At 39.5% G+C, this 16,542-nt stretch overlaps 1 protein-coding gene across 5 annotated transcripts in view; it reads left to right on the forward strand.

Moving 5' to 3' along the window:
* The first annotated feature begins 945 nt into the window (after positions 1 to 945).
* The window catches only part of dock8 (dedicator of cytokinesis 8), a 52,633-nt gene continuing 37,036 nt past the window's right edge, over positions 946 to 16,542 (forward strand). For 2 of the 5 annotated variants that reach the window (XM_005918975.3, XM_005918973.3), the window contains exons 1-2: positions 947 to 1,253; positions 13,276 to 13,375. In XM_005918975.3, the coding sequence (XP_005919037.1) occupies positions 1,201 to 1,253; positions 13,276 to 13,375 (153 nt within the window). In that variant the 5' untranslated portion in view covers positions 947 to 1,200. Of the gene's footprint in view, positions 1,254 to 12,947; positions 13,153 to 13,275; positions 13,376 to 14,809; positions 15,196 to 16,542 lie in introns of those variants that run through there. The other 3 variants (XM_042219490.1, XM_005918974.3, XM_005918976.2) reach the window with 3 other exon arrangements.

Raw genomic sequence — 16,542 nt, forward strand, 5'->3', positions numbered from 1 at the left:
TGTTTTGTATGTGAGTGTATGATGTGTGTGTGTTGTTGTTGTTTGGGTTTTTTTGCTTTTTGAACATTAGGTGCTTTGCACTGGTTACACTGAAGCAGTATAGTTAATGGAACCCTTTCTGTCACAATAAACATACCGTTAGTTCTCTTAGTGAGAGACTATCTCTCCACATGCTAGAGAACAACTTATTCTTTAACTTACTAAGGTTTCGTTAAGATGGCTCTTTACTTAGTTTTAAACATTGTCTGCAGACTTTTTAACATTTTGACAATTTTACAATTAATGAATGATCAAACAGTTTGCTCCCACCTGTTTAATTAGCTCCCAAACTCCTGATGCTTACATTTGTTTTTTGTTAGTTTGTCAGTGTCTAACATCTTTGTTCATTTTTGGTAAATAAGCTGTAATCAACTGAAGCAATGGAGTTATACATAATATAAAGACATGCCCTGTTTTTCCTGTATCCTTATGAGTCTACATTATTGCACCTACTCAGTAATCTTCATTAAAACCAATATAGCTTTTTTTTTTTTTTTTTGAGCAAGTTACAGGCCAGCAAGGCATTTATAACAGTTTATATACCAGCAATCTTTTTTTTTAGCAGATGATTTGATTTGTGCACCATCATACTGGTGGCACGATGCATAGCAGAGATAATCTACACCTATGTTTGGTTCAGGGTTCCACCGCCAGGGTTTGGGTTAAAGCACCTTCATGTGGTTACGGTTGTGGTTAAAAGTGAATCTGACGTTTTTGGATTTGGACAGAGCCAACCTATCAAACAAGTGTATTTATTTGGTTTCCCTCTCAGTCTGAGTGTCACGCCGAAAGTGGTCGGCGCTTTTCTCACTCACACACACACACACACTGAAGGAAAGCGCTTGTTAAAGCTCACCACGGCAGCGAGGGAGCGCGCGCGCCTCATCCAGCCTGTCCCATCACATCCCCTCCCACTCTCGCACCGTCGATGTCTACCTCCCTCTCTCTCCCCCTCTGTCTCCACGGGATGGCTCTCATTAAATGCGGAAGTTTACACCCAGTTAAGCTGCTGCCGCCGCAACCAAGATGAGCGTTGGTGTGACAGTTGAGCTGTAGCGAAGCTGGAGGAGCGGTGGGTCGGAGAGAGCGACGGTGCCAAACCGCGAGAAAACACCAAAGCCACCAGCGACACCGTCGCCGGACTGGACTTCAGACTCGCGTATGGCTTCTCTGGGCAGCGCAGATCGGCGGGCTTTCGCTCTGAAAATCAACAGGTAAATGTAAAGAAATTATAATATAGTATTGGGGGCACTGGTTTGGTTTGGTTTGGTTTAGTTTAGGAGTGAATGTGAAGTCTTACTTCCCCTTCAGGGAAGTCCAGAGTGAAGCAGGCAGCCACATGTTGTGAATGTCAATGCTGCAGGTTGATTCACTGTGTCCCGGGAAAAAAAAGAGAAAAGAAGGCAGCCTGGAGGATCATAAACAGCCAACTTTACTGCAACTTTAAATGCTCAGAGAATTTATGGCAGGTTATGATTAACTTGTGTTAAGCTTACAGTGGCAGCCATGTGCTCAGTCGGTCATGCATGAATTTGTTTATTTCTTGCTCTTTATTTACATACATGTCAGATTTGAGCAGCATGCTGAGCTTTTATCACCAAGCTAAACGATTTGCACATTATTTATGTCACTTCCTCCTCGTGAGGATGCTGATTATATATATCTACTGTTACTAATGTGACCATTTCCTGTATTTTTGGAGGGCTGACTAGCTCATAGAGCTTGTATAAATGACTAGGGATATGGTCATAGTTCCTGCTGTGACACTTGAGCAGGTGTGGAGGAAGTATGTACATGGAAGTCTATTGTGTACCATGCCTCCTGTGCAGTAGGGTCATTTAACAAAAATACACTATTTATCTACTGTGATGGAATATATTTATAAGGTTCTGTAGGGCCTCCTTTGAAATGGTAGAGGAGGTCAGTTTGTGTGGATCAGTTTAACCCTGAAAAGTTTTTTTTTTTTTTGGTCATATACAGCTTTTAGAAGTTTTCATATGTGTAACGCTTAAAGAGCCATATAGTAGTAGCCATATTTTGTGGAAGATGAGCACACTGGTTACACCAAATGTTTGATACTGTCGATTGACAAATCACTTAGTCAAGAAAATCCATGTTCTTGTTTTTAATAGCCTGGAAGAATCATGACGACTTGCTGTGATGTGATGTGCTGAGCAGAGCTGAGCTCAGCTGCTAAGGGATGTGAGAGATCTTGGGTCACAGCCTGAATCTACTGATGAGCCAGCAGAGAGGCACTGATTAGTGGCTGCTGTACTGTAGCACCTTTTCATAGTAAAAGAGCAAAGATGGAATAGATTAACACTCACTGTGATTAGATTTTGGATATTCTGCTGCTATTCAATGTGACATGAGAACCACATTGATTTATAACCCATATTATACTTAAGGGTTGTATCCTCCTGAAAGAATCTTATTGTTGTCGAGACTGAAGGCACTGATGCAGATACTTTAAATATCTGTTGTTATGTTTGCTTTCAAGTGCTTGTAGTTAAGGGGGGGGGGTGGCTGGGATTGAGTTTGTGCTGATGTCAGTATAAAGACTAAACAGGTGCTCGATGCAAGTGAAAAAGAGAACAGCAAAGTCGATCACGGAAATTGATAATGGTGGAAAATGCATGGTGAGGGGGAAATGCTTTTGAGTGGATGGCAAGTAAATGCTGAAAACACTGATGAAGATTTAACACAAACCTATGAGTTACACTGGCTGCTAACTGAGTTGGTTTTGAAATCTGATAATGAGTACAAACTACTGCACTCATTGTGGCTACCATGATACTTAACGTTGTTTGGACAATTGTTGGAGAAATTAAAGTTCAAATGCACTTGTTTGAAAAAGTGCAAGCTAAAGTCAGATGTGAAAGGGGGAAAAACCTAGAGAGCCATGCAAGGCAACATAGTCCATACATAAGCAGCTCACATGAACAAAGAGGAACAGTTGTCACAAGATGAACCTGATCTATGCTGTCTGTGCACTAGTAAGCTGTAAGACCTGTTATTTTCCATGTCAACAAATCAAATCCATATTTACTGAGTTCTTCTTGTATGTTACTTGTATTTTATATATTAATTATGAAGACTTCCTTCCTTGGCACCTCTTATCAGGATGGAGTGCGAAGGAAATCCTGCGACCTGGGACACTAAGTCACTCACTGGTTTTACTTCACTTTTTTGCTAATGGCAGTTTAAAATCAGGAAATGCGTGTTTCTTCATAAGCATATAAAAAAAAAAGAGGAATGGAAAACTGCAGTGAAAATATGTCAGTCAAAAATATAACATGAGCTGAGTGTCCAGTTTTTTTGCGTAGACTCTAGGTAGCTGCCGGACATTTAATATTCCGAGATTGAATGTGATTGGACTGAAGAGCATATGGTAACAGGTGTGAGGACAGCTGTAGATGCTGGGCCTCTGTCTTTCAATACGCTTCAGCGAGGAGGGGGGGATCTAGATTGAATTTCATCTGATTTCCTCTGGGTTTTTTAGCTAATGACATCTGTGAACCTGCCTGTCTGTTGGTGGGCCACTGAGTTATGAGCCAGTGGAGTGTCAAAAAAAAAGCAGTTTCCTACAAACTTTGGCTAAATGTGTGCAGATAAAGCAGTCGGACTAAGCTGGAAATTATAATTCCTTACAGCCAGTTTTTCATGCTTTGAGCCTGCCTGTGACCTGAGCCTTGCTAAATGACTGCTGTGTTTGTGCGTGCCTCCCTTTGACAGGAAGCTGAGTCGTGATTGTGCTGATAGCACTAAGGCCCATTAAGTCTGGAGACATATGATAGTATGAGATGCACACTGGGGGCATCCCTTTGGTCTGCTTTCCTGCTCTTGTCATTTATACCACACTTCTGTCTGTTTTCCTGTGTTTCCTCCCCTGCTCAGATTAAGGAAAAACACTGAGAGGAGGGAAAGGGTTTTAAAGGTTCAAGGATCTACCTACGTCTTGCTAATATAGATAATTTTATGCTTGGTGGGAGTAATCAAATTTGCCATCTCTGGGGCTTATTGATCAGAGATGTTGCTGTGAGGAAGGGGGTAGAAGCAGACTCTGTCTGAGAAACACTTGGGTATTGATTTCTAAAAAGCTGGAAGGAATACACCATATGCACACATGGCAAGTGGAGACCTGCAATGTATGACATAACAAAAAGGGGCCTACTTCTTTGGGGTAAAGGGTTCTTGCTCTACAAGTAGGTGTGGTGTGGGGATTAACAGTATTTCCTCACAGCAAGAAGGTCCTGGGTTTCCACCACCTGTCCTGTGTGGAGTTTGAATGTTCTCCCTATGCTTGTGAGGGTTCCCTTCAAAGACTGGACCTCAGAACTGCACAAGAATTACACAACTGTTGTGCCCACAGATAAGGAAATTCTCCCCCAGCATGATCTAATATAACTATACAAAAGTCTTGAGCCAAGCCTCATTTTGCTAGGAAAATTGGGACATTAATTTGTTTAAGCTTAAGCTTAACAAGTGAATATTTAGTATGTCCACCTTTAATCTTCAACACAGCCTGAACTTACTTTAGCAAGCTTTCTTGCCATTTTGTTTAGCAGTCTTCGGGAAAAGTTCTTCAGGCTTCTTGAAGGACATTCGAAGCTCTTCTTTGGATGTTGTCTCTTATTCTGTTCTTTGTCAAGATAATAACACACTGCTTCAATAATGCTGAGGTCTAGGCTCTGGGGAGGCCAATCCGTGACTCAGAGTTTTCTATTTGTTTGGTATTATTGTCAAAGCTGATAAATTAAGCTGTCACCAATCAGATGCTTCCTAGATGGTACTGCATAGTGAATCAAAATCTGGTGGTGCTTTTCTGTGTTCATAATTCCATCCATTTTGACAAGATCTCTAACACCGGCTGAAATTCGGCGCCAAATCATGACAGAGCCTCCACCATGTTTTACAGGCACTGTTGTACATATTGTGCATGTTGACCATTTGAACCACAACTTTAAAACTTGGAGTCATCACTTGGCCTTTTCTCCTTGTTTCCCTTGCTGAAGAATGACTTCTTGACTGCTGAATTTTATTTCCTATTACTCAAGGACTTAAACAGTATTTGAAAGTCATTATCTGCTGTAAATAGTTTTAAAAGCTTCTTCTGTTGTGCTTTTGAGAGATTCAACTAAAGAACTGGGAAAGATTTGGTGTTTTTCTGACAGACTGTGAGTAATAAAGTACCCAAAAGATACAATTTAAAATTGAGTCTTTCCTAAGTTGTCTATTATGTGTAGGCACAACTCAAGGTCTCTTGAGTTAGGTACGTATGTTCGAATGATTCATACATCAGTGTTAAGTGGGTCAACAAATAAAACTTTCTGCTAAAAATGTTCAGATAAAAGAAATAGATTGAAAACTGTTGAAAAAGCAGATAATGTCCAAAGAAAAGGTTTAAAAGACTTTCAGAAAGCCTAGAGAGCTATTTTTCAAGACCATTTAAAAAACTGCAAGAAAGTCTGGTTCCTTGGAAGCTAAATATAAGGAAAACAGGGGCAGCCCGAGACTTTTTACAGTACTCTATAATTCCCCTGTGTCATCTGATAAAAGTAACCCATTGTTTACTGACCAATGAGGGGCGTACCTGACATCTTGTGTATATATTTAACCCACAAAGCAGCTTCAACAAAATTTTTTTTATGTCTGATAAATGATAAGATATTTAGTCTTGCTGTCCAGTCTCAGTGTCTTTGAAAAGGAGAATCTTATTTTTTTCTTAAGAACAATGTCATTGTCATAGTATGACAGTGAAAATAATGCTGACAATATCGTAACAGCTGATCCATTAAGGAAGTCTATCTCAGTGTCTTACAGACTGTAAATGTCTAATTATTCAAGCATGTTATCATTCACCAATTTTTTTGTCTAATAAGGTATGAACTAATCAACTGTGTTTATAATTGAAAAATATCAAAGCTGATTAATGATGCTAAGCTAGGGTTTTATTGAAATTGCAGTATTTTGTCTGCACAGTATGACTTGTGAGGCATTTTAAGCCCTTTTACTAACAAATAACATGATTATAGTGTGAGGCTTGTTGTGTCTTAGCACTGAGCCTGATCTCTCATCAGCAGTTCAACAGTGGCTTCATACTGACTCCCGGGGAGCAGCTGTTTTGATAGTGCTGTCCTCATCAGTGTTGATTAAATTTTCTAAAATCATCACTTGGGGAGGAAAAAGGCAAAGAAAACTACTTTTAATGATTGTCTTCAGGCTTTGTGTTCAGCTAGGAAAATGCTTTCTTAATAGTGATTCAAATGTCATGTCCCCAAAAGGAGAATTTATGAGAAGTTTTAATTAAGGTTTAGCGTGATCTAAAAAGCCTATAAGCATGTTTTATGTGTCCGTCAGTAACACTACAAACACACACAATAAGGTTACTCAAAGATATTAAGTTACATAGAAACTCAAACAATGTTTTCATATGCACTGTGGTAACCTGGTTACTGTAAAACTGAATATATATACAGTAATTCAGGCAATATAATGGTGAAATCATAAGTTACTTTTAGATTTTTATTTTTATTTTATATTTTATATTATTTTTTTAAGTTGCCACCTTGCTTTTTTGCTGCTTTTTGTACTGCATTGCACCTCAAATGCTTTCTATTTCATTTCTGCTTATAATTACACAATGAAATGTAGAATAAAGGAGGTTTATGACCCCAGAGTTGACAAAAATTATGCAAAAATGATGACAAAATTAGCAGTCGTGAAAAAGTATTAGCCCCCTTTCTGATTTCTTAGTGTTTTGCATATTTGTTATACTTGCATGTTTCAGATCATCTGTGGAACCATGCAGCTTCCACTTTGGATTTGGGACACAGACACCGTCTCTACTTTTAAGATCAGGCTTATCAAAAACACTCTCTCCTTTTTTGATAAAGCATATAGCTGGGGCTGGATCCTCCCTTAGTTATGCTGCAATAGGCGTAGGCTCCTGGGGAATTCCCATGATGCATGAGTGTTTCTTCTTCAGTCACCTTTCTCACTCACTATGTAAATACTGTAAATATAATTGAATTGAACTGAAATTGAGTTGAAATTTTTTTTCATATTAGATAGCCAGAGTAAGTACAAAATGCAGTTTTTAAATTTAATTAAGGGAGAAAAGTTAACCAAACCTACCTGGTCTTGTGTGAAAAAGTAACTGCTTCTCTTGTTAGATCATGAATTTGATTAACCGCATTTTTGTAAGGCTGAGTTTCCCTAAACACACTCGGGCCTGATTACTGGCGGACCTGCTGAATCAAGAAATCGCTTAAAGAGAACCTGTCTGACAAAGTGAAGCAGGCTAAAAGATCTTGAAAAGCAACACATCATGCCACGATCTGAAGAAAGACCTGAGAAACAAAGTCACACTCTATCAGTCTGGAAAGGGTTACAAATCAGTTTCTAAAACTTTGAGACTCAATTGAACCAAAGTGAGAGCCATTATACACAAATGGAGAAAACTTGGAAGAGTGGTGAAGCTTTTTCCAGGAGTGACCGGCCTACCAAAATTACTCCAAGACCACGACGACTCATCCAGGAGGTTGCAAAAGAACCCAGAACGACATTAAAGAACCGCAGGTGTCACATGTCTCAGTTAAGGTCAGAGTTCATAGTTCCACGATTTTAAAAAAGAAAAAAAAAAAAAAAGGAACAAGGAAAAGGCAACCAAGGCAAAAGTCCAAAAACCAAAAAAAGGCCGAACAAAAAAAAAAACAAAAGCCTGGTTCAAAATTGAAAAAAAAAAAGAACTTCTTGGAAGGTTTGAGGAAAGGAACATCATACCAAAAGTAAACTATGGTGCTGGTAGTGTGACGGTCTCGGGCTGTGTTGCTGCGTCAGTACCTGGAAGACTTGCTGAATTCTGCTGTCTACCAAAACATTCTGAAGGAGAATATCTGGCCATGTGTTTGTGAACTCAAGCTGAAGCGCACTTGGGTTCTGCAGCAGGACAATGATCCAAAACAAACCACCAAGTCCACCTCTGAACAGCTTAAAAAAACAAAGACTTTGGAGTGGCCTAGGTCAGTTCTGACCTGAATCTGATTGAGATGCTGTGGCATGACCATAAAAAGGCAGTCCATGCTCGAAAACCTTCCAGTGTGGCTGAATTACAACAATTCTGCAAAGATGAGAGGGCTAAATTTCCTCCACAGCTCTGTAAAAGACTCATTGCCAGTTATTGAAAATGCTTGATTGCAGTTGTTGTTGTTGTTAAGGGTGGCCCAACCAGCTATTAGGTTTAGGGTGCAATCACTTTTTTTCACACAGGCCCATGTATTGTTTGATGATCTGAAACATTTAAGTGTGACAAACATACAAAAAAGAGGAAATCAGGAAGGGGGCAAACACTTTTTCACACCACTGTAGGTGCGTGATGTCTCCAAGAGTGGATTAAATAGGAAATGGTGAATGCTTAAACATTGGAGTCTTTTGGATGCTTTTGATTCCTGGCATCCACAAATTCACCCCAGTAGGAGCCAGGCACCTTACATGATGGTGGTGGCTGAGAGTTTGTGTGAGTAGGTGATGAAAATGTATTGTAAGGATCTAGCTAAGGTTAAAAGTAGGTATATACAGTAATGTGGAAAAGTCTTGAATCAGCCTTTAGTTCTTTAAACTTTACTAGAGGTTTATTAAAACATCTGCAAATAAACATATTGTACAATTCTAAGAACTTGGAAAGTCAATATTTGGTATGAACATCTTTGCTGCCTGTTGTTCCATTCTCAGTCATCATCGCTGCTTCAGTAATGTTGAGGTTTGGGCTCTGATCGATTTCCCTATGGGGAAATTGGCTTGCAGTGGAAGTCAGACATTTGTACACACCACATGAAAACAATCACATCAACATAAAACACAAGCACACAATATGCAGACATTTTCGCTCTTCCACACTAATTTGGCAACCTACATTGGTATCATAATTAAGCTGTTGCCACTCAGATGCTTCCCTGTTGGTATTGCACGGTGGATCAAATCTGATGGTGCTTTTCTTAGTTCATAATTCCAATAATTTTGACAAGATCTCACACCATTAGCTGAAATGCACAAACCATGACAGAGTCTGCACTGTTTTGCAGATGGCTGTAGACACTTAGAATCTACTTGTTTCCTCACCTTCTCTGTACATACTGACAATGACTCTAACCAAAAGTCATTATTATGCATTCAAAACTTTATAAAAACCTGTCACTGATTGTCAGCTACTTTTCCACTGAGACTATTTCTGATGGCGCATCGGCTTCATCAGATATAGTCTGAGTCCTGTTAAAGACATGACTTTTAGATACTGTTCATCTGTTGCAGTTTTATGTCTGCCACAATTGTCCTCCAATTGTCTGGTTTCCTCAATTCTTTTTAAGAGTACAGTGCACACCATATTGATATAGGCTGCTAGTAACAAAGTGTCTAAAGATGATCTAGTGTCTGGTTACTTTTTTAGGGCAAGACATAAGAGCACAGTGGAAGTTGGCAGCACCACTGTTGGTATTCTCAGAGATCTCAGGCTTGCAGTTCTGTATGAGAAGCTGGTTTAAACCAAAGCTATTTCAGTACTTTTCTTTACTCAGCAGGATCTGATAGATTTGATGAAAGGTCCTACAGTGAACATTTTTTTGCTCTTAGAGTCTTGACTTTTATTCAACCCTGTTCATGAACTTTGCAGTGCTTCCAGTAGTGGCAAGTATTGCTTAAAATCAAATATTTGTCCCTTTATAAAGTTTTTTGTCTCTGGGTTGATCCACAAGAAGCAATTCCTTTTTCCAGGAATTGTGTCTTTATGATGTCTTACTAAAACCACAATCAGATACCAGTTTTTGCTAGATCAGTGATGCAAGCTGTTTTTGGTGTTATTTTGCTTAAATGACCAAAGCTCTGTTTTTATCTTTCCTAACAAAAGCAGCTTTGGTTTTATGTAGCAAAGGACGCCAAGACCCATCACCACTGAAGAGAGACACAGATGCTGTCTGCTGTGTCAAGCTGTTTGTGTAGTGGTAAAAAAAAATGCCTGCTTGGATCTGAATACTGTTTTACTTGCCTTGTCTTTTTATAGTCTGTATCAGTGAATGCGTAGTAGCACATGGACCCATGTGCATATATTAGCTATACTTTATGTACAGTATGTGTTATTAGGTTGTATGAGCTAGAAAGTACCAATGGAAGATATGTAGAAATGGCACAAGTTAGAGTGGTTAAGGGCATGTCTTTATAAAGTCTCATGTAATGAGAAGGGTTATTACAGAGTTTATATCGTCTTGGGTATAAACTCAATACACCCACCAGACAATCTGCTTTTGGACAAAAAAGCCTCAGCCTTATTGGATTTTTTTATTAGTTTTGTCATGAAAATCTCAACAGTGGCTTATTCTGATTTCAAAGAGACAACATGACAGAAGAAGAGGCATTTGAGGTGGGTGATTTCTTTTTGTGTGTGTGTCACTTAGGTCTCCACAAATAGATTTTTTTTTTTTAAAGCTTATTATGCTGCAGCCCCTTTTAAACCTCATCTGTGTATGCAGTTCTGACATATTACATACTAAAACTGTAACCTGGCACATTCCCTTTAAGGAGAGCGAACAGAGATTAGTTTATTGATATGGAGGTACAGGGTAAAGGTGTGTATGCGAGAGTCCTCCACAACCAGTGTCCACCGTGTTATCTTGCGAGGGACAAACATACTGCTCTACACTTGTTCACTAGATACCGCCATATGATTGTGTGCGTATACTGAGCAGACATGAGGTGTGAGCGTTTTTATGATATGTGTGTGTGTAACTTTGTAGACTATAATCAGGCCGCAGCTGTATTTTGACTTGCATAGTGGTTAAAATATATTTTAAACCATGAATGCAAAGCTTTTTTTTTTGCATTGCATTGGTGTTGCTGTTGCTAATCTGGTCAATTGATCAGCTGTACCTGTTCGTGTGGGTGTGTGTCCTCTAATCTGGCTCGTGTGATTATTTTACAAGCATATTGCTGCAATATGTGTTTGTTTTTTAATGTACACAATTAATTCTTTTTACTTATTGTGCAGCACCACTTTCTTAAAACTCTGTTTTAATGGCTGTGAGCAGCTAGCTATGGCTTTAAATAAAAATGCTGCTGCGGTGCTGGACTTTGGCCTTTGTGTAAATTTGTATACTGTTTTCCCACCCATGCCATGACCTTTTCTGGCATTCAGTTATTTTATTGACTCAGCATATTATGTGCTTTAGAGGGGGAGGAGAACGTGTTATAAACAGCATGACTGAAACAGGCTCGCTCAAGTATAGTAAACACATTCATAATAATAGTATGTCATGTTGTTAGCTCAGTACAGTTCAAAAGTCTTAATTCGCCTCTTATTTCCAAGCAGCCAGACTTTCTTGTAACTTTTAAAGTGATCTTGAGCAATAGTTTTCCAGGCTGTCCAAGTGTTGTTTTTTCTTTTTCTTTTTCTTTTTTTTTTTTTTTTGTTGGACATTGTCTGGTTTTGCAGTAATTTTTAGTCAAGTGCTTCTACCTGATGATTTTCAGAGGGATGGTGATAGGGGGAAAGGGGATGAACCAGTGAACCACATGAATCACAAATTAATTTGGTTTTTGCGATGCTTGGCATATTGTGCATCGCCTCCTTAAAATATTTGAGGAAACTGGACAAGTGGAGAACAAAAGAAGAAGTGGCAGGCCTAGGGGACAATAGCTGCAGCAGATGAACAGTATCTGAAAGTCATTCCTTTAGGTAATGGGGAAAAAATCTAGTAAAGATCTCAAAGAGGGCCTGAGAGATGCCTCTGTCATGGTTTAGAGTTGCTTTTCAGCCATGGTGTTGGGGGTGGAATTATGAACACAGAAAAGTACCATCAGATTTTGATCCATCATGTAATGCCATCTTGAAAGTATACGATTGGCAACAACTTCATTTTTGATTACAATGAAACGCATTGCCAGTATAGTAAAAACATACATGGATAGAAAAATACACAATAGAACATCATCAGTCATGGATCGTCCTCCCCAGTGCCAGGACATCAACATTATTGAACAAAGGTTTTCATGCCATGTATTGATTTTTAAGCTTATTAGAACTGTGCAAGCTCTGATTTTGCCTGATGTACTGTATTTACATGCATGTTTATGTGTTTCAGTACATCCCTGCACCCATTTCACATTTTCTGAGGAAATATAAAGAAATGGGGCTTGGCTCAAGCCTTGCACAATACTGTGTGTCATGTTGTTAGTATTCATATTATGCCAGTTTGTTTTTAAGCTTTGAAAATTGTACTTGTTTTGTAATTCTTTTTCGAAATTTCCATGAAAGTGCTCATCAGATTGTGCATGCTCCATGATTCTGTAGCTTCAGTGGTTTTGACATACTGGCATTCCTTTACAGCATTTGTTATTAGTTTGCGGTGATAATTAGTAACAGCGATGTTGTAACAATGGCCAAGGGGACTTACTGAACCCGTGAGACTGACCACAGACGAAGCAGTCGGGAATGTGACCCATTTGCTCAAGTCTTTGCCCTCTAACGCTTCCCTGTGCGTCAGCGTTACAATAAACTCTTTCTGACGCTTGCATATGCAACAATACACAGAAAATGGAGTAAATTTAACAGAAGACGCACACGAGAAAACTCAAAATGACATATACTTACACATACATACACAGACTGGGGTTTTGTTACTGAGCTGCTGTTGCGCAGATTTGGGTGGGGCTCCAGTGATATGGTGGATTAATTAGAAATAAGTAACTAGTGTATTAGTGGCCGTATCATGGAGATGGAATGTGTGCAGAAAATCAGGGCACTGTTCTCCCTTCTTATTGGTAAAAGCTACAGGCAAACACAAACACCATCTACCCAACATATTTGAATAGTACTCCATTCTTGTGTCATGTTGATTTCCTGCTTGCTCTGACCCTTACAGCGGGACACCATATCATTCAACGCAAGCATGACAAAGCCTCTACACAGCCAGCAGCGGTGGGCTTCTGTAGAGAGTGAACAATAGTTGAATAGGAACACCATGGCTGGCCGATTCGACTAAGAACAATTGCGGAATTGGTGCTGTTGCATCTGTCATTAAGATACACTATGTGTGCATGTGGTTGGAATTATACACAAAAGATGAGGTTGTAGAGTTTTTAATGCTTGTTTTAAAGCAAACATTCCCTTTAAAGCAGCACACAAATATGATACTCTGGCTCATGAACACAAAACCTTATAAATCTGTGTTTTCTAACATTTTGTTTCAGGCACTCTTCTGCAGAGATCAGGAAACACTTTGGTGGGAACCATGGCTTGCATCACAGCCGAACCAACTCGAACGCTTCGGCCACAGTGTGGCTTACTGTGGTGAGTTTCCTTCTGTTAAAAGAATTCTTTTGCTTTTGGAGTTTAGTCTTTTGTTTTATTCAGCAGGAAATTGTCATATCATCCAGATTTGAACTGCAGGCAGGTCTCAGGAAAGGAATGTTAGCAATATGAACTTTTTTTTTAAAGTATTTTTTCCCAGTTATGCTTATATTTCCTTATTCAAATGCGTAACATGTTAAGTGTGCTGTAATATTACATCTATATATTATTACTTCCCTTGTACCAGAGCAGTAGTGATGAAATCCTAGTTGAAGTGGGGGAAAAATCATGCTGTGACTAAAACATGAGTGGAGTGGCTTCCTCTTATGCTGCTTTAGTGATTCTGCTTATACCACTGGAGAGTTATAAGTGTATCATTTTCACATCCTGCCTTTGCTGTCATTAGCTCTGGGACTGTCTGACTCGGTGTGGTGTCTCACCTTGAAGATTATGCTTTGAATCCTGAAACAGTTCTTCTACAGCATGAGCTGCTGCTTTTGCAAAGAGCTGCCTGCATAGCCGTTTACACCGGCCTGACACTGCTCTTTGGCTTAACATGCGTTGAAAAACGTAGCACATACTGAAAAGACTTGAAAGTCATTATGGCAGGTTGTTTTCTACTCTCCTCATTTGAAGCGTGACAGAGAACGATCCCTGCCCTCCAATGCCTACAGACAGAATGATGCACAGTAATCCTTTGCGGGGATTTGCTCCCGCTGCACTCTCTGTAGTACCCTCTGAACCTCTGTCTCTGCCTCCCAGCTTTATATGTTCTGCTCTCAGTCTTCTCGCTTTTCTTCTATTTCTGTCTTTTCCTCGCATCTTTTCTTCTGTGTCGCCCTACATTTCTCTCACGTAAAGTTCTCTAAAGCTTGCAGTTGTTAAGTCTTGTGACATATATTTGTGTTTGAGTGACAGAGCTTAAACCCTTAAATAATGTTTTTTTGGGCTGTTTTTTTTGTTTTTTTGTTTTTTAATTTTTTTATTTTAGTAATGATTCGTGAGCTTTCTGGCTGACAGGTCTTGAGGAGAAGTACTTGAGCCAGCTGTCCCGACCCGGCTTGTAGCATGCAGCATGGTTAATCTGTAACCTGCTTGAGAAATGGGTCAGTGCCTTGGATACTGACAGGCACTGGATGGGCGCTGCCTACCTTGCAGCTTACCCAGGCAAATCTTCAATATGTCCGGATTTGGGATGCGGGAGAGGATTTTTAATACCATAATCTCTGGGATGATAGTTTTACATTATTCAGCAGTCCCGTCTAGCACAGGGATGAGGGAGGGGTGCTTGTTGCTGCAGTTGTTATGCGGATCACTACGTTAATATTGACTGAACCTGAGTTGAAACTGTTGCCTGGTCAGAGACATTAACAAATTTAAAAGCTTGCTGTGTGTGTGTGTGTGTGTGTGTGTGTGTGCACGTGTATGTATCTCTAGTTTCTGTTCCTGTCTTTTGAAACACCAGTTGATGGAGGGACGCCTTGCTGATGTCACTTCCTTCAGTGTTTTGTGGTTTTGTCCCTTTCAGCTGAGAACTGTAATGTCTAAAACTGATGTCTAAACGTTTTGTGGGTCTCTAAACAGTCAGGCTCCAATTAAAGCATTGACTCTGTGGCTTCTGATTTATTTTTGCTAATGCTGATGGTTTTCTTTAAGCTGCTAGGTCTATGAAGCCCACTTTAAAGGGGTTCTGTGCATTGCACTGTGGCTTAGTTTCACTCAAAAGCACTGAGCGCCAGTAGGTACACAGTGTAGGTTCCCCATATCCGGAGTGCGCCATTTTGTACACTTCCTTTTTATGGTGTTCAGTTTTCAGCAGGGTAAGTTTGCGATGTCGGCTTGAGCTCAGTCTTTTTGTGAAACTAGAGTGAGATTTTGCTCACATATCTTCTGTCATGTTTACTGTAACTTTATTTTCTCTTGGGTTCTTTACATCTGTTTCTTTTTTCTGTGTTCCTCCTGTATATCGACAGCAGTAATGTGCTTCTAAAAATGGTCATTTTTACATGAAAATGCTTTATTTGTTTTTTTTGTTTTTAAAAAAGCTTGTCTTATTTAATCATTTATGCACATTCTTCACTGAGTTTTGTCACATCTTCCAGCCGTTCATGGTTTTCACTGCAATTATTGCACCTGTGAGCAAGTTTGTCAAAAACGTCTGGTGGCTGTTGGCTTTGCAAGGAAAGCTGGATTCTTGCTGGCACCTCTGATGACTCCACAGAGCAGCAGGCACTGATCAGAGGCATGCATAGATTTGCATTCATTTGTTTTTGTTAGCCTCCATACCAAACAAGAAAAAGAGGCCATGTTACAATGATTCTTTGAACTTTGAGGCATACAGCCAGAGAAATGCACATGGAGTCAGATGAAGTTTGCTACTATAATGGTACTACTGAGGTTGTCCTCTGTAGAGAGGAGGAGTTAGTTTTTTTTATACCGGAGCCCTCTCATTTAAAACAATAATGATATAGTTCTTCCTTCTGGCTGTCTGTGTATTCTTTTGTCATGTGTTGCATGCTAAGCATTAATAATCGGCCGTGTGCAACAACATGCTCGTCGTTGCTTAGTGGAGGAAAAATATCCCTTAGGGTGGGTTGATGTGCAAAAACATGTCTGAAGGCAAATGGAATTTGCTCAGCTTTTAAAAGTTAAGCACAGCAGTGACTCATGTTTTTCTGCAGGTATTTCCACCTCTTATGTGTATACATGTTATCTTTTACTGTCTATAGCAGTGGCTGGTTTGGCCCCCTGTTTCCTGTCTGCCTGAAGACACACTTTCTCTCACAGTTTTTGACAGGCTATCTGTATTTTACCTGCATGGGACAGTCCGCGTGACTGAAAGCTGAAATATTCTTCTAAAAAATGTCTGACTGTTCTTGTTCAAATTCATACTCTTAGAATGGCTTCCTTTTATTGTTCATCAGTTTTGGGGGTTTTTTCTTTTTAGTAATTTTTCATTATGACATTTAGCCCATTTCCATGGCTCAGATTAAGCACAGTCACTAAAAATATTTCCATCAACAACAAAAACAAAACAAAAAAACTAAAAAAAAAAAAAAAAGCTTTCCGTCTGGGACTAGGCTTAAAATTGGTCTGGAAAATGTAGCCATTATAGGATATGGTTCTAAACCTTTGTCCTACCTCAGCTAACCCCTGATGATTATCAG

Source organism: Haplochromis burtoni, unplaced genomic scaffold (assembly GCF_018398535.1).
Source record: "Haplochromis burtoni strain Fernald_Lab_line unplaced genomic scaffold, NCSU_Asbu1 Contig_34, whole genome shotgun sequence".
Lineage (NCBI taxonomy): Eukaryota > Metazoa > Chordata > Actinopteri > Cichliformes > Cichlidae > Haplochromis > Haplochromis burtoni.